The 21443-nt window shown below is 37.1% G+C and overlaps 2 protein-coding genes across 16 annotated transcripts in view; one reads left to right on the top strand and one right to left on the bottom strand.

The window, feature by feature from the left end:
• The window catches only part of GREB1L (GREB1 like retinoic acid receptor coactivator), a 272164-nt gene extending 268041 nt beyond the window's left edge, over nucleotides 1-4123 (top strand). For 8 of the 9 annotated variants that reach the window (XM_059138916.1, XM_059138915.1, XM_059138914.1 and 5 more), the window contains one exon: nucleotides 1319-4123. In XM_059138916.1, the coding sequence (XP_058994899.1) occupies nucleotides 1319-1482 (164 nt within the window). In that variant the 3' untranslated portion in view covers nucleotides 1483-4123. The remainder of the gene's footprint in view (nucleotides 1-1318) is intronic. The other variant, XM_059138920.1, reaches the window with a different exon arrangement.
• A 3922-nt stretch (nucleotides 4124-8045) lies between these two features.
• The window catches only part of ESCO1 (establishment of sister chromatid cohesion N-acetyltransferase 1), an 84396-nt gene continuing 70998 nt past the window's right edge, over nucleotides 8046-21443 (bottom strand). For 6 of the 7 annotated variants that reach the window (XM_059138922.1, XM_059138924.1, XM_059138921.1 and 3 more), the window contains 4 exons: nucleotides 18548-18637; nucleotides 14798-14941; nucleotides 12794-12981; nucleotides 8046-9234 (listed from right to left, as the gene is read on the bottom strand). In XM_059138922.1, coding sequence (XP_058994905.1) covers nucleotides 9087-9234; nucleotides 12794-12981; nucleotides 14798-14941; nucleotides 18548-18637 — 570 coding nt within the window. In that variant the 3' untranslated portion in view covers nucleotides 8046-9086. The remainder of the gene's footprint in view (nucleotides 9235-12793; nucleotides 12982-14797; nucleotides 14942-18547; nucleotides 18638-21443) is intronic. The other variant, XM_059138927.1, reaches the window with a different exon arrangement.

The following is a 21443-nucleotide window of genomic DNA, read 5'->3' as shown; positions in this document are numbered from 1 at the left end:
AATGCCATTGTTCCCCCAGAAAAAACAGGGAGGTGAAACATATAAAAAAGCACATTCACAATAATTTTTGCCACCTTGCTTTTAAACCAGGGCCACAATTTTCTTACCTGGGGCAGGGGTGGAATCAAGTTGTGGTTAAGTCAGGGCAAAAACACAGACACAAAGCCAGAAATGTGACCACATTAAGTTTGGTTTTTACCACTATTAATTTCAGAAAGGAATGATGCGATGTAAGCAGAAATAATGCTTCTCAAATCACCTATTTTAATAAAAATTAGGTTCATGAGTTGTAATTCTGGTATAGAAGCTAAAGTTGCTTCAACAGGTGTGTACAATACAAAAGAGATCTGCCTAAGAACAAACTGCAGCTTAAGCACCACAAATAATCATGACAGGATGACCTCTGAGGTCAGTGAAGAAAGTTAAGACCCAGAATATTGTGCACAGGCCAATGTGGAAAAACAGTTTAGAGTTTCCTCAAAAACTGAAGACAGGATTAATCATATATCCATTAATTCCAGTACTGGGTACTCCCCCAAAGAAAATGAAAACATTACCTCAAAAAGATACATGCACCCCAATGTTTATTGCAGCATTACTCACAACAGGTAATATATGTAAGCAACCCAAGCATCCCACCATAGATGAATGAATAAGGAAGATGTATTTATATACAATGGACTAACTCCACCATAAAAAAGGGATCTTGCCATTTGCAGCAGCATGAGTGGGCCTACAGGGTATATAATGCTAAGTGAAATAAGTCAGAGAAGAGACAAATACCGTATGATTTTACTCTTATGTACAATTTCAGAACAGAGGATATTGTGTATGTATGCATAAAATGTGCCTGGAGCAGTGTGGGGCAAGGGGGCTGCCTCCCAGGGGACATCTGGCAACAGTGGGACACATTTTAGGTTGCCGCACTGGAGGGCGCTGCTGACATCTAGTGAGTAGAGCCAAGGATGCTGCTAGACCACCCTACAGGAACAGAACAGCACCCCCCCCACGCCCCCCCCCTGTAACAAGATTACCCAGTGTTGCTAAGGCGGAGAAGCGCTACACTAGAGACACAGTACACTAGTTTTACCATTGGTTACCAGAGGGCAAGGATTTTTCACTTTACACTCTTAAACTGAATTTGTAATACTACTTACTCAAATGGAAAATAAAATTATTATGAATGATTGTGATAGGCCACTTACCTACATGTTGGTTCTCAGATGTGTTAGCTTAGAGGATATAATCAGGAAAAAATGGTAGGTTCTTTATATTTCAATCCCTGAGCCTAACATGCATTTCTGCGTTTCTTCTGAAGGTGCTACCCTATGTGTCATCTGCCAAGACAGAAGCTCCTTACGCCAAACAATTGTCCGCTTAGAGCTAGAGGATGAGTGGCAGTTCCGCCTCCGGGACGAGTTTCAAACCGCTAACAGCAGTGATGACAAGCCCCTCTACTTTCTTACTGGCCGCCACGTATGACCTTTTGAAGAGACCAAACACAGCGAAGGGATGCCTAGGTGGGGTGGGGCAGAAACAATTACTTGGGATTTTTTTCCTTTAAGGTACAATCACTGTGGAGCAAAGTGCAACGTATTTGTTCTCCAAAGAAATCCACCCCTCCAACCCCAATCTGACCCAGGTATTTGGGGCTATCATTCTCTTTCAGTTCCACTGTCAGGACCTTAAATTCAGGTTAACTCCACCCTAGGCAGTTATGCAATTACTTAAGACATGGTCTGCCATGGGAGCCTGAGGAGGACGTACTTGGAGTTTGCATTGTTTTTTCTACTACACTATGTTAGGGGGAAAACAGACTCTCGGCATTAGCTAGTCTGAATGTGTTACGAGACTCACACCGTTGGTGTGGAATTAATTGAAGATTAACGTTTGAGGCCTGAACCCTCAGTTTCTCTTCAGATCTGTACTTTGGTACAGTATTACTCAGGGGTCTGAAATGATAGAATGTAGAAGATATTTGTATTTTAAAAAAAAAAAGAAGTAGCTTTGTCTTTCTCTGTGCAGTGTTAGTTTAAGATTTATAATCTTATATGTATTGAAACTTTTGGCAAAATTTCCACAGGAGTTAAAAGTTTACTATTTAAACTGAACAAACAAATCAGTAAATGCAGAGTAGGCGCTGTATACATTTATGCAGCTTCTCCTTGCTGAAATTCCTTTGCTTTTTACATTCTTTAAAAATGTTTCCCGTCTCTAAGCACAGTATGTCTATGAGAATATGGACCAGCGTTTAATCTTGAACAAGGAGAACCTAATTCAGTAGTTGAGCCCATTAAAAACTGTTCAGTGGTCACCCCATCCCCACCCTGTTTGGCTGGAACGAAGTAGCCAGCACCAGGAAAGCTACTCGTCAGGCTGCAGTTCTGTGTGGAGTAGAAGTAGTTCGTTTCCTTTCAGGGCCTCAACCAAAGCTTCCTTTAAAAGACACTGAATGATTATCACCTACCTTATACCGACAACACCACAAAAATTGATGAAATGGGAAACAGAGCCAGAGAGAGAGAGACATAACCAGTTTTAATCCTACCAGTGATTCTCTTGAAAGAAGAAAGAAAGATTCCATTACATAATGTCTCTGACTCAGCTAAAATCAGCAGGGGGTGTTTGTTCAATATCAGCAGTGTAAGTTTCTACAGATTTCTCACCAATATATTTTAATCAAAAACAGACTTTTAGAAAATGTCCTAGAACCAACGAAGTCTATTAGAAGTTTATGCTTAAATTACAGTTATCATTAAACAATCTCCTTCACATTTTTCTTATTAGCCCGTATATACCACTTAAAATGGCCATTTTTACTTGAATTGATGTCTTATCTGTGGCCTGAAACTACTGAAAGGGGGCTGACTAAGCCTGCATTTACTTAAAACAAATGATGTTAACTGACCAGCTTTATTAGCTTATGATAACAAGGAGTTTACAGTAGTGAAAAGATGGAATGTACTAATCTGAAAATGGTTTGCAGATCTCTTGATTTTAATATAGCTACTTATGATGCTTTAAATGTATTTTGAAATGAACAATTCCTTTAAACCCCATTTTTAAAATTGTCCTTCAAAGAGAATCTGCCTTATGTATTCTTTAAAAATACTCCTTAATTTTCGTACAGCAGAATTTTTGGTGAAGAGGTACGTTTTGAAGCAGGTTGCTTTAGAAATGAATGTATTTCAATTGTTCCTGTTTTGCTGAAAGGGCCTAATGCAGATGATATCAAGAAACCCACTGTTTGTGCAATATTCCAATAACATTTACTATATAGAGCAAATAAGATACTTGAAACAATTCCAAAACAGTGGTACCTGGGGCAGATGGCTTCTCAGGGTTTCTTCTGGCTTTAGGGCTTCAAAGTCTAAAGTGTGTTTTTTAAAGTAGTAACTTTAGATGCAGGTACTCCATGGTACTCTGAAAAATCAAGTAACTAATCTCTTAAATACTACTTAACCCTATGGAAGAGAAATGCCAGAAAAAAGCCAAAGGACCATCACCCCAATGATGAAGAATTCCAACTGACCTCCCTATTCTTTCCAATGCCTGTAATCCTAAGGTCGGGATCTTTAAAAATCACCTTAACAGTATAATTCTTTAGAAATGTTAGGTCCTTCTCCTTTAAGGATAAAATTGCACAAGCACAGGACACCATGATTTGTTAATACATACCTTGGTGTGTTCAGCTTCAAGCCTTGCCATCCTTTAGAACATTGTGGTATGAGTGTGTTTGCTAGGCCTGCATAATAACTAATCTATAAACCTGTTGAACTTTGTCATGTAAGATAGTTCACACAGGTTAATACTGAATGTAAACTAAAATTAGAATGAGAATTGTATTCAGTTATTTTGGCTGTAACTTATGCAATTGCTTTTTGTGATTTTTAGAAAAGGAGGCACCTGTGTTACTTTATTACTGTAAAGTTTTCTCAACCAAAATTTGGTGAATTTCACTAGTTGGTCTACCTCACATTTTGTTTATGATTCTAAATTGTCTTAAGTTGTGTCTACAGTATGTTGTCCTTTTGTTTAATTTGGTGAATGTATTAAAATTCTCTCCCATCCCCCTCCCCCCGCCCCCCGCAAAAAAAGAAAAAGTTTGTTTTCTTTACACTAATTCTCTGGTATGTTCAAAACTGGAATGAGCTCCCTACCACTGGCAATGTCCAAAACAGATACGAAGTCCACTTATCACAAGTTGGATAACTCGAAGATTTGACAATTCTGGCCTAAGAGTTTAAGAAAAGTTTTAAATATATGTTGAATGAAAATCTGTAGCTTATACAAAGAAGATATACACACACACATATGAAGTATCTACATACCATACCCATTTGCAGAGTCCCACATTAGGTAAGGATGACAAACATATTAGCAATACTCAGAGTTGCGGGGCGCCTGGGTGGCTCAGTGGGTTAAAGCATCTGCTTTCAGCTCAGGTCATGATCTCAGAGTCCTGGGATCGAGGCCTGAGTCAGGCTCTGCTCAGCAGGGATGCTGCTTCCCCCTCTCTCTCTGCCTGCCTCTTTACTTGTGATCTGTTAAATTAATAAATCTTTTTTTTAAAGTGTTTTTTTAAAAAAAAGAAAATAGAGTAGATCCACAATCTTTTATAAATGGCAACTACACTCATTCTGGTGTCCTCAGAACTTTGTGTTGCAAAAACTATGTAGTATGACAGGGTTAATCTCCAATTTACTTCCCAACTGCCTACTTTTAAGAATAACTTCATTATTCCAGAAAAATGCCTTTCAGTTCTATTATGTAAAGAGTGCTCAGTACAGTAGACTTTGATAAAGAACCATGAAAACACTCTTCTAGGCCAAGGACCCCTGGCCATTTACCTCAGGAGGGGGGATAAACATTTGTTAAGTGTGGTGACACATTCAGGAGCAAGCAGAAACTGCTCCTGATATATAGTGTTCCACTATATATTCCAAAGCAGCTGGTCCATTGGAAGGACCAAAAGGCCGTGAAACTCTGACTGCTGTACCTCTGAATTCAACTACCTAATGCTGGAACAACATCTAGGCAACAAATATTCCTCAGGTCTCTCTTTCGTCATGGAAACGAACCTGTGTGCTTTCTCTACAAGAACACTGCTCTAACACCAAACCCCTGGTTTTACTGAAAGAAAACATCACCCAATGTGATTTCAGAAGGGTCACTGAGGCCAAGGTTTAAAGCCAGTCACACAGTAAATTCCTTCTGCTCTTTACTGTCAAGTACTGAGCTAAGCAAAGCATCCACTTCAGAGACTATGACAGCAGATGGAGTAAGTTCTAAGAGAGAGAAAGCAAAGTAAGTTTTCTGACCACTTTTTTGTTCTGTAAGTAGTCCAGTGTATCTTATTTTTATAAGAATGGTGTGGCAGGAGGAGGGGTTATTATAAGACAGTATCCTCCCTTTATATGCCAAAAGGCCTAAGGGCCATGAGAATAGGTAGAAGACAAACTATGTCTGCAGTCACTCTCCAGAAACCAGCTCAGCAATCGTTTAAATCCTGGTGAAAATATGGCCAGATAGGACTAGATATCTGGGGCAGCCATGCGATCTAAGCAAGAACAATTAAAATGTCACTGCATGTCTACTGTACTTATTGTCCTTATGATAGTCATGCTTCACTTGTAAAATCATGATTTCTTTATAATTCTTGCAATATATAATAAAACCAATGCATGTCCATGTAGAAAAGGGCGTAACTCATAAAACCTTGTGGTTCCTATCTATACTTCTATTTCTTATGTCTATATACTATATACTAATCATTTTTTTTAAAGATTTTATTTATTTATTTGACAGATCACAAGCAGTCAGAGAGGCAGGCAGAGAGAGATGAGGGGGAAGCAGACTCCCCACTGAGCAGAGAGCCCGATGCGGGGCTCGATCCCAGGACCCTGGGATCATGACCTGAGCTGAAGGCAGAGGTTTTAACCCACTGAGCCACCCAGGCGCTCTTATATACTAATCATTTTTTTTTTAATATTTATTTTTGAGAGAGAAGGAGTGAGAGTGCATGCATGCAAATATGAGAGGGAGAGAATATCAAGCAGACTCCCCACTAAGTGTGGGGCCCGACACAGGGCTCAATCTAACAACCCTGAGATCATGACCTGAGCCAAAATCAAGAGTCAGATGCTCAATTGACTGAGCCACCCAGGAGATCCAGACATTTTTAGAATGAAGTAACAACTATTCAAGGGCAGCTGACAAATTCACAGACATATTTATTCAATCACAATTACAGAATCACTTCTTTTGAAGTCTGACTGTGGCCATTAGTGTATACTCACTGCATCCATCACTGCCTCCACCACTCCGAAAAGATCGCTCCTTTCTTTTCTAGGGTCTTTCTTCAGCCTTCAATTGTGATGAGACAGTGCTGATCATTCTTACTATCAAACACTTCTTCTGGTATATACCACTCTCTTCTGACCCTCTTACCTCTTCTCAGGTAGTCTTCTTTGAGGCTCCTAAATGACAGTGTTCCTCACAACTCTCTCCTATCCTGTAATTTTACAAAGCCTACAGTGGGAACATCTCTTCTAAACTTCTGAATAACTATATTAATACATTTCCTTAGTTCAAACTTCTCTCAAATTCTGGATCAACATATCCAATTTCACACCAAACACTTGGAGATTCTGCAATGACCTCAAAATCTTTACCAAACGTGCACTCATCCTTTCTGGTCCAATCCTCCCAACATAATTCTCCAGAATTCCCCTTTCAGTCAATCCATCTATCCAGTTACCCAAATCAAAATTCCAAATTACCCTAGATTCTCTGCCATGATCCTTCTTCAGTTGGTTATCAACTCTTTCAATTCTTCAATTGTATCTTCTCCAAAGTTAACTGTCTCTTCCTCTTCATCAACACATCACAGCTTTAGTTCTGTGTTTCAGCATTTTTCACACTGACTGCTATAGCAGTCTTTTAAGCTTCTAAGTTCCAGATTCCTTACTTGAGTTGTCAGATAATAAAATAATCCAGCACTATACAGGTGTGACACATAGAAAACACTCAAAAGTTAGAAGTCATTAATACTACTCTTTGAGAAATACCTAGACTATAAAAGTTATTTTAGGGGCTGTGTCTTCAATATAAATGTGAAAATAATGGTTTTCCTAATAACTGTAACATTTAAACTAACCAATCAATGTATATTCTCTACTCCCAGATCCCCTTGAAACCACCAAGTTTTGCTCCACAAAGAAGCATACTATGGCTTCTGTGGAAATTGGATCTGTATTATGAAATTAAAAGTTACCAGAGCATCTATAATGTACCTGAAAATGTCATCCTCCTTTTAAAAAGTTACATTCCCTGTGGGGCACCTGGGTGGCTCAGTGGGTTAAGCCGCTGCCTTCGGCTCAGGTCATTATCTCAGGGTCCTGGGATCGAACCCCGTGTTGGGGGGGGGGGGGGTCGTCTCTGCTCAGCAGGGAGCCTGCTTCCCTTCCTCTCTCTCTGCCTGCCTCTTGGCCTACTTGTGATTTCTCTTTGTCAAATAAATAAATAAAATTAAAAAAAAAAAAAAAAAGTTACACTCCCTGTCAGGCAAATGAGGACACCAGGGATGACTAGAATAGTTTCAAGTCCAAAGGGAAAGGGAGTATCAAAAGTCAGAATATCATAATGAGTCAGAGGGAAATATTTACACCCCTACAAACAGAGTACAGAGCTTTACATGGCTCTGAAAGTTTAAAAAGCATCTATCTATAGGGGGATAAAATACACATCTGCTAATTTAAAGTCCTAACTTTTAGCTGGATATGATTATTTTAGCTCATAAAAATAATCTATGTTAAAGGATAGTGGTGCTTCATTCTTGGGCTACGGCCCTTTCTTTCTGTGAAAGACCAGAAAAATTCTCATGTTAGGTAGGATTTTGCCTTTTGAAGACCAAGTTCAGAGTTGCTACAGACATACTGGTCCTTTGGCAAACTGGTGAAACTTGTAAAAAGCCGGTGTTTTAACTGTTTTAAGATATCAAACAACTCCCTGAAAAGCACAAATGACAACACACTATCATCACATTTATCACTTAGAAAAAGCTATCAAGTATTTTATTATTTTATTCTACATTATATACAGGTCATAAAAGGCCACAGCAGTTTTTCAACATATAAACCCTTTAAAAGTAGAGGGCACTATGAAGGATAGACAAGTATCAAAATGAAGTCCAGTAACGCGGGCATATACTCAGTGTAGTATTTCTGAGGAATAACAAAGCAGATACCAAGTCATCCATAGTTAGCTTACAACTATTCCACAGGTTTTTATAAACCTCTTTGGGATTTGTTAATAGCCTAAGTGTGCCCAGGTGCCATTTATTTTAAGAAATAAAACCAGAATGAAAGAATAATAAATTTTAGAGGGTATTTTCTAATTCTAGTCACTTTATAGCTCTCCAAGAAGAAAAGCCTCAATTCTTTACCACCTTCCACTTCTTCCTGCTTCAAGAATAGGAAAGAAAGAAATGGAAGAAAAAGCTCCCAAATTCTTCCTGCTAATTTGGAACTTTGCCTTTTTGCAAGGGTGCCTTCAGAATGTATTTCAGGCCATTTAAGAATTAGCTCTGAATTCCTTAACGTGCAATATTGCCCCCTCCTTGGATAAGAACCCAAAACATTGGTTTCCGCTCTGTAAAAATACAATCTTTAAAACTATAACTGGTATCAGCAGATCAATATAAAAAAATACAGTACCAAGCTACACTGGTATATTTCCATATTAAGAACTTCAAAATATACTTATCACTGAGACCATAGTCCTTGCATTAGTTTTCAGTCCACTATGAACAATTATCTGCTGCATGTAAACATGTCTAAATAACTATAGATAAAATACATCAATCATAAATTTCTGTAAAAGATAATAAAATATCTTCTTTAAAAAACAAAACAATAATAAGCTATTACTGCATTGTTTCCAATTTTATGAAAATGGAACAACCTTATGGTTGTTGCCAGTCCTGAGTTCATTGTAATAAAAATGGCCCTAGTTCCTGGTTAAAGTCAGCAACCAATCCATTCTCTTCAGTAGATGTCTTCTAGTACTGCAGGCACAAATTTGTTTTAGGTGCTATTTTGTCCATTAATAAAATTATATACCAGAAACTGACCAGTGCCACAGTACTGTGTTGCAAATAGTTTTCCATCAGGAGTGGGATCTGAGAAAGCAATTTCTTCTTTACTCAAATATGAGCCATATATAAAGTTACTCCTATTCAAAAAAGAGGGGGGTGTGGAAGGGTAAAAGAAAAAGAAAAGAAATTAGTATTTTTATCATTCAAACTGGAAAAACCTATCAAGTAAAATTTGACCAGTAAAACTTTTAGGTAATGTTATATGTTCTAAAAATTGCTAAAAATAATCGCTCCTCTAGGTTATTAATAATCTAAGGTAGAAAAGTATTTATGAAAGGAACAATGGTCTTATAAACCATTTACCCAACACCTTTTCATGATAAAAATATTTAACAATTCTTAGTAGAAGGAATTTCCTCAACCAGATAAAGAGTATCAGAGAACATCAAAGTTAATGTGAAAGACTGAAAACTGTTTCCCAAAGATCAGGAACAAGGTAAGCTCTCTGTTTATACCTCTTCTATTTAACAGTGTACTTACTTACTGCAGGTTCTAGCCAGAATAGACAAGGAAAAGAAATTAAAAAGCAGATTAGGAAGGAAGAAATAAAACTACCTCTTTCTGGATGACCTTATATATACACACAAAAATCCTAAGGAATTCACAAAAAAACTATTAGATCTAATTAAAAAAATGAGTTCAGCAAGGCTGCAGAATACAAGAGCAATATTAAAAAATTAACGGAATTTCTATATACTTGAAATTAACAATCGAAAATGAAATTTTAAAAACAATTCCATTTATAATAACATCAGGAGAATACTCAAGATTAATAAAAGAAGTGCAAGATCCAGAAACTTAGATAAATACAAAGACATGCCATGTTTATGAATCAAAAGAACTACAGCTGGCTTTCCAGAAATTAGCAAGGTGGTCCTAAATCTCATATGAAATTGGAAGAGTCACCAACAGTCAAACGAATCTTGAAAAAGAATAAAATTTAAGAACTCACACTTCCTTATTTTGCAACATACTACAAAGCTACAGAACTAAAAACAGTGTGCTATGGCATAAGAATAGACTGATGGAATAGAACTGAAGAGTCCAGATATAAATCCTCACAATCAATGATTTTTGACATGGATGCCAAGACCACTCAATGGAAAAGAACAGTCAGCTTAATAAATGGCACAGGGACGATTGGAATGAAAAAGAGAAAGTTGTTGGATCCAATCCCACATCATACACAAAAATTAACTTAAAATGGTCAAAGACCTAAATGTAAGAACTAAAATTATGAACTCCTGGAAGAAAATACAGGTATAAATCTTTGTAGCCTTGCATTAGGAAATGGCTTCTTAGGACACCAAAAACACAAGTGACAAAAGAAAAAGATACGTAATTTGGAGTTCAGAATTAAAGAACTTTGTGCGTTCAAGGACACCAAGAAGATGAAAAGACAGCTATGAAAAGGTAGAAAATATCTGCAGATCTTATATCTGATAAGGGACTTCTCTCCAGAATATATAAAAAACTATTAAAATAAGAAAAAGATAAACTAGTTTAACAACGGACATGGGATTTGAATACGCAGTCTCCAAAGAATATCCATAAATGGCCAATAAGCACATGAAAAGATGCTCATTAGCCATTAGGAAAATGTAAATCAAACCCAAAATGAAATACCACTTCATATTCACTAGGATGACTAAAATTAAGAAGACAGACAATAACAAGTGCTAGTGAGGATGTGGAGAAATTAGAACCCTCATATATTGCTGGTGTGACTGTAAAATAGTATAGCTGCTTTGAAAAGCAGTTTGGCAGCTCCTCAAAATGTTATACATACATTTACTATATGGCCCAACAATTCTACTCCTAGGTATATACCAAGAGAAATAAAACATGCAAATGCGGGGTGCCTGGGTGGCTCAATGGGTTAAGCCTCTGCCTTTGGCTTGGGTCATGATCTCAGGGTCCTGGGATCGAGCCCCGCATCGGGCTCTCTGCTCAGCAGAGAGCCGGTTTTCCCCCCTCTCTCTGCCTGCTTCTTCTGCCTACTATGTGATCTCTATCAAATAAATAAATAAAATCTTTAAAAAAATGCAAATATTTCTCTACTTACAGAGGGAAATAAATAAACAAAAATTTGTACATGAAATGTTTACAGATTATTCCTAACAGCCAAAGAAGTGTAACCACCCCACCCCACATTCATCAACTGATGAATGGATAAATGAAATGCACATCCACACAGCAGGATTTTATCTGGCAATAAAAAAAGGGATGAAGCACACAAACACATGCTACAGCACGGATGAGCTCTGAAGCATGCTAAGAAGGAAAGAAACCAGTGACAAAGGTCATATATTACAGGAATTCGTTGTATGAAATGTTCAGAACAGGAAAATCCATTCAGACTGAAAGTAGATTCGTGACCGCCAAAAAGTAAGGGAGAAGGAAATGGGGAATGACTGCTAATGAGTATGGGTTGGGGGGGGGGCAGCGATGGAAATGTTCTGGAATTAGACAGTGGTGATGGCTGCACAGCCTTGTGAATACATTAAAACCCACTGAATTATATAATTTAAAGAGATAAGTCTTATGCTATGTAATTATATCAATAAAGCTGCTATTTAAAAACAATTTTTTAATTTAGCCAAGATACAGACTATTAGAATTTTCACACTGTAATCTTAACAAAGTGAGCTAGGTACATAAGAACAATAAATGAAAAAAGTAGAAACTCTGTATGAGTCTTAACAGGAAGCTTATGGGGGCATCGCATTATCGCACAGAACAAAGGCAATGGCTATCCTGTTTAACGTTTTTATAAACTTAGGATTGTCATAAGACCTAAATTTACAAGATTTAAAGGAGGAGCAATACCCTCATATATCGGACAATTATTTAAACAGCTGCATTTTCCAGGTTTAGTTCTGAAAGAGCTAAAATAAGACCCGCCTCTTGTCATGACAAGAGTGAGTAGACCTGAGCCCTCCTGGATCACTACCTATAATAAAATAAGAAGGAAAAACCAAACACATTAAGGTTCTAAGATTCCTAGAGCCTTAGTTAGGAACTTCCAACAATGATGGATTACTTTGAAAGCTGTATCTACAGATAACAGACAGGGATTCTAGGAATAAAACGTCATCTGCATTAATATGAACCTCCATTAACCCTTTGGCAAAGGTGCTTGAAAGAACAGAAAACAAAATGTGCGATTTATCTGAGTCTTCCTCTATACATTTAATTTAAAATCAAGCAACAAAAGCAAAAAGAAAAAACTAGTAGGAGACTTAGATAATTTACAAATGATATTCTTAATTTAAGACAAATTTTTGTAAAAGCAATTTTTTTTTAATTCCAAAAAAACCTTCCCACATTTATTTGGTTATCTTTAAAATTCTCCAATACTGAACAGTTTGAAATAAGTGGATTATTTTGGCCTAATACCATTAGTGACAAGTAAGTAAAAATAGTTTAATAGGATTTAACTGATAGTGCTTGCGCCCCCCCCACCCCCAGATTAAATTCACATAAAAAACAAAGATCCAATATACTGACAATCTTATGCAAATTTTGAATTAAAATAGAAGTTATACATTTAAGATTAAATGCCAATCTTGATATGAAAAATCCACTTAAATCTTAAAACTACAGAAAAGGACTTGAAGAATGACATTCAGTTACCTCAGGCATTCAATCATGCGAGAAGCAATTTTCTTCCGACGCATCATGCTGAACACCCATATCCGACTGATCCCACAGATTGCAGGCTCTGGTAATGTTGAGCAGCACCAGGCTTTCTGCCTTTCAAATCTGACTTTTTCTTCTTCTGACCTGATAACTGGATGCTTCTCTTCTATAACTCTGTACCCCTAAGGTATCAAAATTAAAGACGGAAAAATTTTAAAGTGAGAATATGAATTAGCAACTGTCTAGTACTGACCTTAGTGCAGAGGCTGCTACATTTGTCCGGCTTAACAAACTATGGGGGCCACTTATGCTTTCCTTCTTACTTCAGGAAACAGACCTGACTCTACATTCTATTCTAATTCACTTACTAGTTATGACCACAAAAGCAGTCAACAAATTAAGATTTGGGTTCCTTATCTATAAACTAGAGATATCTACCACTTCTCTCAGAAAATTGTAGAGAAATTAAATAAGGTAATACATACAAAATACCCTGCCCAGCAGGACTGGTCCTTTTTTTTCTCTACCTCCCACATTCTAAGGACAAGCAAAAGTACACATCAAGAACTCAGCAATCATAACAACTGTTTCTGTGATCGCTGCCATAGTTCTAGGGGTCACAGCTGTGCAGAATTACGAGGAGGGATGGCAGAAGAATCAATTTAAAAAGCTGCTTTCCCCACACTCCCATCTCTTTAAAAAAACAAAACAAACAAACGAAAAAAAAAAAAACAAAGAAAACTAAAGTGCTATAAAAAACATAGCATCTCCTCTATCAGTCTAGTTGGACCACAGCCAACCTTCTGATGGAACATGGTACAAATCTTAAAACAATGAGACAACACGATGAAGAATTAACGAACATTACATAACTATCCTCTAAACACTGCAAATAGAACTTGGGAGAATAGAAATTTAAAAAAACACAAGGGTATACACTATGTAAAATTAACTCAATTTCAATATGGCAAACTCTACAAGTCATTTTATATCAAATTTATATCCACAAATTACCTTATCACAGCTATTCATGTAAATCAATTTTTAAAATATAAACAGCAAGATTCATAAAGCTACACAACTTAAGACTGATTTTTAAAAATTAACACATAGAAACTCACTCAAAGACTTGTTCTGACATTTTGTAAGAAAATTTTGATAAAACATGTTTTCAGGAAATTATTAATGTCCAGAAAGATACCAACTGAACAAAAGTCAAATCCAATGTGCACTGAATTCACAAACAAGAACTCAGCTGAAAAAAGAATTCAAATGAGGTATTCCTCAAAATAAGCATGATTAGAGGGTCTAGAATCTTCTGTTCTCTTAAGTTGGTCTGTAACTTACCCAATGTGAATATACCCATTACTGTGATTCTTTTTTGTACAATTTGGCTCCTAAATACAAGTCAACTTCTCACCTAAAGCTCAAAGAAGTGGTAATCTATTCTGGGGATGGGCAACTTTTTATAAAGAACTGGACAGATAGTATTTTAGCTAGGCTTTGAAGTCCACCAGGTTTCTATTGCAACTACTCAACTCAGTCTAGTGTAAGTCAGCCAGAAACAGCATGTAAGCAAATGGGCATTGCTTAATATTATATTGTATATATATTATATTGTAATTATATTATAATTTTAATTTATAAAAATAGGCTGGATTTTGCCCTCAGGTAATAGTTTGCCAACCTCTGCTTTATTCCAGTGCTTAAGGAATGAGACAAACATTACATTAATACCCAACATGGAAACTTCCTAAACAAAATATAACAGTACTTTTTGATTTACAGAATTTTTATTTTATATACTGACTTGAGAAACTAATTCCCATGCAAGATACAACTCTGCTTAGTCAAAACCTACACATGGCAATTCCAACATTCACATTCACATACATAAAATGTTGTAAATTTACCATGACTTTTACTCAAGATTACACAGTCAACTCGTCAGACACTGAATTACATACGAACACTCTTTAAAAAAGTCACTTAACTTACCCACTGGATATGTTCCGCAATTAGGCAGCCAACTACTTTTTTGTCATTAGAAATAAAGAGAAGTGTTTTAGTTCTGGAATAGCACATTAGTGGGGCCTGCTGGAAACCTAAATCATTATCAACCATCTCTCTAATCTCGTCAACCTGCCAAATAAAAAACAGTATTTTTTGGTAACAATGAAAGAAAGCATTGTATACATGTTAAGACATACTATTTCAGTTCAGTAAGTTGAGTATTTTATTCCAAGCAGGATACTGCCTAAAGAAGAGTTCTTTCCAATGATTATGTTAACCAATAATGGTTTCAAGGCCTGTGGAACAATGTGCAAAATGGGGAAGAACTGGACAGTAATGTCAAGCCTTGCAGTCTAATTAACAAGAAAACTGAGAGCTCCTACAATAGAGAATAAGAACATTAGAGCATTAGAAGCATCATGGGTTTGTGAATTGGAGAACTTCACTGGAATCTTAGCCAGGCAAGGCACTTTTCTTCCCAAGCCTTAGTTAGTACTCTCATCAGTAAAATGGAAGTGGGCACAGAGGAAGAAACACACATTTACTTCTTAACAACCACTGGCCAGATACTATGTACTTTATAAATATTATCTTACTTAAATCCAACATCTCTTGGTCTACGGTCCCTTGCAAATGTATATGCAAGAAAGTAAGTTCGAAAGTAACTCTCCTATGTCAGATACTGGACATCAAGAAAACCAGGGAACAGAGCTTTGAATCCATAATGCTAATATGGCATCAAACTGTGCTTCTTCTAGTCTACCTCCTAGAATTACAGTCAAAGTCAAATATGATAAACTCGAGCTTCTGAAGGGTCAAAGGTTTTTGTAGGTACTCAATTATTAGTTCCTTCCCCAATTAAAAAATAAAATGCAAATATTCAGTCCAACATTCACTTGTGTTACTACTAAGTTTAAAATGAAAATAAACCCTCGGAGGGTTAAGTATTCATACCTCTGACATGATGAAAACTCCAGTCCTCCTAATACTGGAATAGTATCCCATAACACAACTCACAATTCAGTTCCTGAAGGCAAATGACTCACAATTCCTTAGATTTTAATTTTTAACCCATTATGGATTACTAAGTAGTAACATACTACATTGCTACTAATATTTTGTCCTGAGAAACTAAAATGAGGAAATTAGCATTTCCTGAAGATTCTTAGTCAAGAAAAGTCTGATGCCACATATGGTGGTGTAGCAAAGTTCCCACTATTCATTTCCAATGGTAATAGTTGAAATTCCAAAAATTACATGATTTAATTTTCATTGAGTCAATCACTAATCCAAAATTAATTAACAAAATTTCTTTCTGTGACAAGGATCAACGTTTCAAATACAAGGCAAGTGGCATGGTTACGTGTCATTCTAAATGTTACTGTCTATATTATTAGGCAGTGGTAGTATGAGGACTTATTTGGTTATCAGGGATTGTCCAGTCATACATAATAAAAGATACGTGAAAAGTCATAAAACACAATATAAAGTAGAATGCTAGTTATATTTTCAAATATTAGGCTCACCCTTTCAAGTGATGTTTTACTAAATTTAAAGAGGTCCAATAGTTAAGCTTAAAAAAAAGAATAAAACATTTTCCTTGTGTTTTCTAGACACTTTGGACATACTCCAGTGAAACAAAGTTTTTCAAAAAATACTGCTTTACATTATAAGGTACTTCAGAAAAAGCAAATGGAGGATGAAAAAACATTTGAGCATATTATTTCAAAATGTAATTAATATTAACTCATTTCATGGGTGCCTGAGTGGCTTAGTGGGTTAAACCTCTGCCTTCAGCTCATGATCTCGGGGTCCTGGGATCAAGCCCCACATCAGGCTCTCTGCTCAGCAGGGAGCCTTCTTCCCCCTCTCCCTCTCTGCTTGTCTTTCTGCCTACTTGTGATCTGTCAAATTAAAAAAAAAAATCTTAACTCATTTTAAAATAAGTTTATCCTATGGTTTCTTGCCTCTTAAAATACACAATATAATAAAATGATTCCAGACTTCATTATCTTTCTGAATCTTCAAAGTATGGAACTCTAAATTTGGACTAAGCCTGGCTCAACACCAGCTAAGAGAACTTCTTTAAATTTTCTACCTTATAACTATAAATCAGATATCTTTTTTTCTGAACACTATATGTTTATCTCATGTTTAATTTCAGAACTTCTATAATTTTAAAAATTTATTTATGAAAATGAAGAGCAGTGGGGGGAGGGGCAGAAAGAGAAACAGTGTTATGCAGACACTCAGCAGAATCCATCATGGGACATGATCTCATGACCCTGAGATCACGACCTGAGCCAACACCAAAAGTCAGATTCTTAACTGACTGTGTCACCCAGGTGAACCTCTATGACCTATTATTCTATCTTCTTCTACAATAAACTTTTGTTTAAAAATTTACTCTCAATATAAAACTTTACAATTGCTAATTTTTTGTTGTCAAAATTTAATTATAATTCTAATTTTTTAAAGGAAAGTAATACATTTTTCAAATTTTTAATTAATAGATTTATTTATTTATTTTAGAGGGAAGAGAGCCAAAGCAGGGGGAGGGGCACAGAGAGAGGGAGGGAGAATGCCAAGCAGATTCTACACTGAGTAGGGTGTCCAATGTGGGGCTCAATGCAGGGCTTGTTCTCACAACCCTGAGATCATGCATGACCTGAGACAAAATCAAGAGTCAGATGCTTAACTGACTGAGCCGCCCAGGCACACCCCTAAGTTTTTTTTGTTTTTTGGGGTTTTTGTTGTTGTTGTTTAATTTTATTTATTTATTTATTTATTTGTCAGAGACAGAAGGAGAGAGAGCGAGCAAGCACAGGCAGACAGAGAGGCAGGCAGAAGCAGAGGGAGAAGCAGGCTCCCCGCCGAGCAAGGAACCCGATGTGGGACTCGATCCCAGGACCCTGGGATCATGACCTGAGCCGAAGGCAGCGGCTTAACCAACTGAGCCACCCAGGCGTTTGTTGTTTTTAAAGATTTAATTTGTTTATTTGACAGAGAGAGAAATCATAAGTAGGCAGAGAGGCAGGTGGCGGAAGGGGTGGGGGGAAGCAGGCTCCCCGCTGAGCAGAGAGCCCGATGCGGGGCTCGATCCCAGGACCCCAGGATCATAACCTGAGCTGACAGCAGAGGCTTAATCCACTAAGCCACCCAGGCACCCCAGCCCTTAATTTTTTATTTAAGTTATCTCTGATCTCTACACCCCATGTGGGACTCGAACTCACAACCCTAAGATCAACAATCACACAGTCTTGCAACTGAACCAGCCAGGTACCCTTGTAATTCTGAAGTCACTTATGTGGCATTATAAACTAGCACGCCTTTTATTCCATCACTCAAATTACTGATAACATGGGACACTAACCAATTCACTAAAAATCTGTTTCAAAATCCTAGACCCATTATAAGTTTAAGCATAATTTTTAAGTATATTCTTTAAATGTTTATTCTTTATTTCTAGAGCTGGTGTTTGAACGTGCTATGCCAGTAATACATCACCCTCTTAAACTAACTACAAAATTACATTATCCAGAGGCACCTGGGTGGCTTGGTTAAGCATCTACTTTAGGTTTGGGTCGTGATTCCAAGGTCCTGGGATTAAGCCCCTTGTCAGGCTTCCTGCACAGTGGCGAGCCTGCTTCTCCCTCTCCCTCTGTTCCTCCCCTGCTCTCTCAAATAAAAAATTAGACATTATCCATTCTACATGAAATTTCACTAGACATTTACCTTTTTCAGAGCATACTTTGGGTCTTCAGGAAGAACCATTATTATCCTGCCATCAGGATATTCAGCCAAAATTCTTTCCTTTTTCCAACCCTAGATATAAAACATATGAATTAATTTTATGTTATCATATTTCATTTATCAGATTCACATAGAAGAAAAATATATTGATGTATCTAAAAACTGCAAGTATGGAAAAATATTCTCAATGTTTAACTAATAAGATATGAATCAGCTATTTTGTTAAGCATACAGTAGGTACAATGCAAACTAGTTTCTCTATACTACTCATTCAGAAATCTAATACCATATAATATCCTTATCATTTCCCATGTTAAATTAATTTTGAAAATCACACACCAAAAACAAGCCCCTTAAAGTCAGTGATTCCCAGAGCCTAAAAGATAACTCTCCCAGTTTCCTGAGAAAAGAATTTAACTCATAAATTTCTTTGGAACATGGTTACCTCCGCAAACACACACTCATGGTTTTATGTCTGGCATGCCAAAGACCTCCAGGAGGTTTTAAATGAACTGATTTGCATGCAATAGCCCAATATGTAGTAAGGAATAGTTTTTATTCTTATTGATCACAACTATCAAAGTCACAAGAAGGAGACTAGAAAAATATAACTACCTTCTAAGAATCTAATAGGGAAGGAGAAGCTACGTTGTGTGTATCTGAAGTTAACATACTCAAAAAAAGAGAGGTAATAAACTCTTCTTCAGATCCACACTCGTGGTGATTAATGAGCAGAACCTGCATGAAAAAAAAAACAAAACAAAAGCCACTTAAATCTAGTAAGATGGGACTGAACCAGAGGTTAAAACTAGGAGCTTTGAAGTTCATAATAAGTACAGAAGGAATGAGCTTAACTGGTTGTTTCATTTGTCTTACCCAACCAACTCTACATTAAAAAAAAGAAAAGAAAAAAGGCCTTTCAAGAAGCAATACGTACTTCTACTAGAGAAAACCATGATCCTGAGATCTTTTAAGACTATGAAAGCTCAATAAAACCAAGAAAAAAGTAACTACATTTTTAAAAAATATTAAAGCAAGTCAGAGAAGAAGCTGATTTTCTTAAACAATTTTGAGTGATTTTTTTGAGGAAAGGGGTAGGGATCTTGGGGACAAAAAGTCTAGTAATATGCTTGGTAAATGTAACAATCTGAAGTATTTAAAATGAGAATTTTTTTTAAAACATAGAGCACCCAAAGATAAAGTAAACTTCAGGTGATTATGATTGGTTAAAAAGTTCTCAAGATCTGGGACGCCTGGCTCAGTTGGTTAAGCCGCTGCCTTCGGCTCAGGTAATGATTCCAAGGTCCTGGGATCGAGTCCCACATCGGGCTCCTTGCTCAGCGGGGAACATGCTTCTCTCGCTGCCTCTGCCTGCCTCTCTGCCTGCTTGTGTGTACTCTCTCTCTCTCTCTCTCTGGCAAATAAATAAAATCTTAAAAAAAAAAAAAAAAGTTCTCAAGATCTGAAAAGGAGCAGAAACAATAGCCACAGAAGTAATGTCTTTACAAATTAGAAATTAAATATGAATTTAAGTAAACAAGTTTTAAAACATAAAGAAGGTATCACCTCTTAAAAAACAAATTTATATTACTATGTTAATTTGGGAAATGCTTCTAAAATAAACCCATTTTCAATAAAATGAAAAAGGAGACTTCTCATTTCAAAAGTTGAACTACAAATTCAATGAGGAACTGGAAATTTTAAGTAACCTCCACTTTTAAGAAAGTCTTAAGTGCCTGGGTGGCTCAGTCAGTTAAGCGTCTCCCTTTGGCTCAGGTCACGATCCCATGATCTAGCCCCGCGCTGGGCTCCCTACTCAGTGGGGAGCCTGATTCTCCCTCTCCCAGTCCCCCTGCTTGTGTTCTCTCTCTCTCAAATAAGTAAATAAAATCTTTAAAAAATTTAAAAAAAGTGATAGTTCCTGAGCTGAATTATCAAAACAAAATAAGAAGAAAGAGAGACTCCTGAGTGGCTCAGCCAGTTAAGCTTCTGCCTTTGGCTCAGATCATGTTCCCAAAGTCCTGGGATCAAGTTCTGCTCAGTGGGGAGCCTGCTTCTCCTTCTGCCTCCTACTCCCTGTTTTGTGCGTGCGCACTCTCTCTGACAAATAAAATCTTTAAAAAAACAAACCAAAACAGTTCTGGGGTAAAAATTCAGGGCTTAAGGGTGCGTGGGTGGCTCAGTCAGCTGAGCAACTGCCTTCAGCTCAGGTCATGATCCCAGGATCCTGGGATAGAGCCCCGAGTCAGACACCCTGCTCAACAGGAAGCCTGCTTCTACCACTCCCTCTGCCTGCCATTCTGCCTGCTTATGGTCTCTGTCAAATAAATAAATAAAAACTTTAAAAAAATTTTTCAGGGTTTAAAGCCTTGTTTTGTTGTTACTAGCTATACGACCTTGCGCAAATCACAAACTCTGTTTCCTCATCTAGGCTATGTACAAAATAGCTGTCATCACCTCCATCACTTAGTTTTTAAGAGGGTTGTATTTAAAATAATTTCTCAGGGCTCCTGGGTGGCTCAGTGGGTTAGGCCTCTGCCTTCGGCTCAGGTCATGGTCTCAAGAGTCCTGGGATAGAGTCCCACATGGGGGCTCTCTGCTCGATGGGGAGAATGCTTCCCCTCCCCCCGCCCTCTGCCTGCCTCTCTGCTTGTGATCTCTCTGTCAAATAAATAAATCAAATCTTTAAAAAATAATAATAATAATTTCTTACACAGAGTAGTCACTCAGGAACTTCCATTCTACCTTCCTAATGATAACAAACTAAGATCAGCACACTACTCTAAGAAAGCACAGGTTAATTAATAAAGTTCCCTAAGTTAAATACAACATCATGGACAGATGAAAGAAGCATGTTGGCCATGCCTGGCAAATAACA

The sequence above is a fragment of the Mustela lutreola genome, chromosome 11, assembly GCF_030435805.1.
Source record: "Mustela lutreola isolate mMusLut2 chromosome 11, mMusLut2.pri, whole genome shotgun sequence".
Taxonomy (NCBI): Eukaryota; Metazoa; Chordata; class Mammalia; order Carnivora; family Mustelidae; genus Mustela; species Mustela lutreola.
This window is presented reverse-complemented; position numbering and strand designations above follow the sequence as displayed.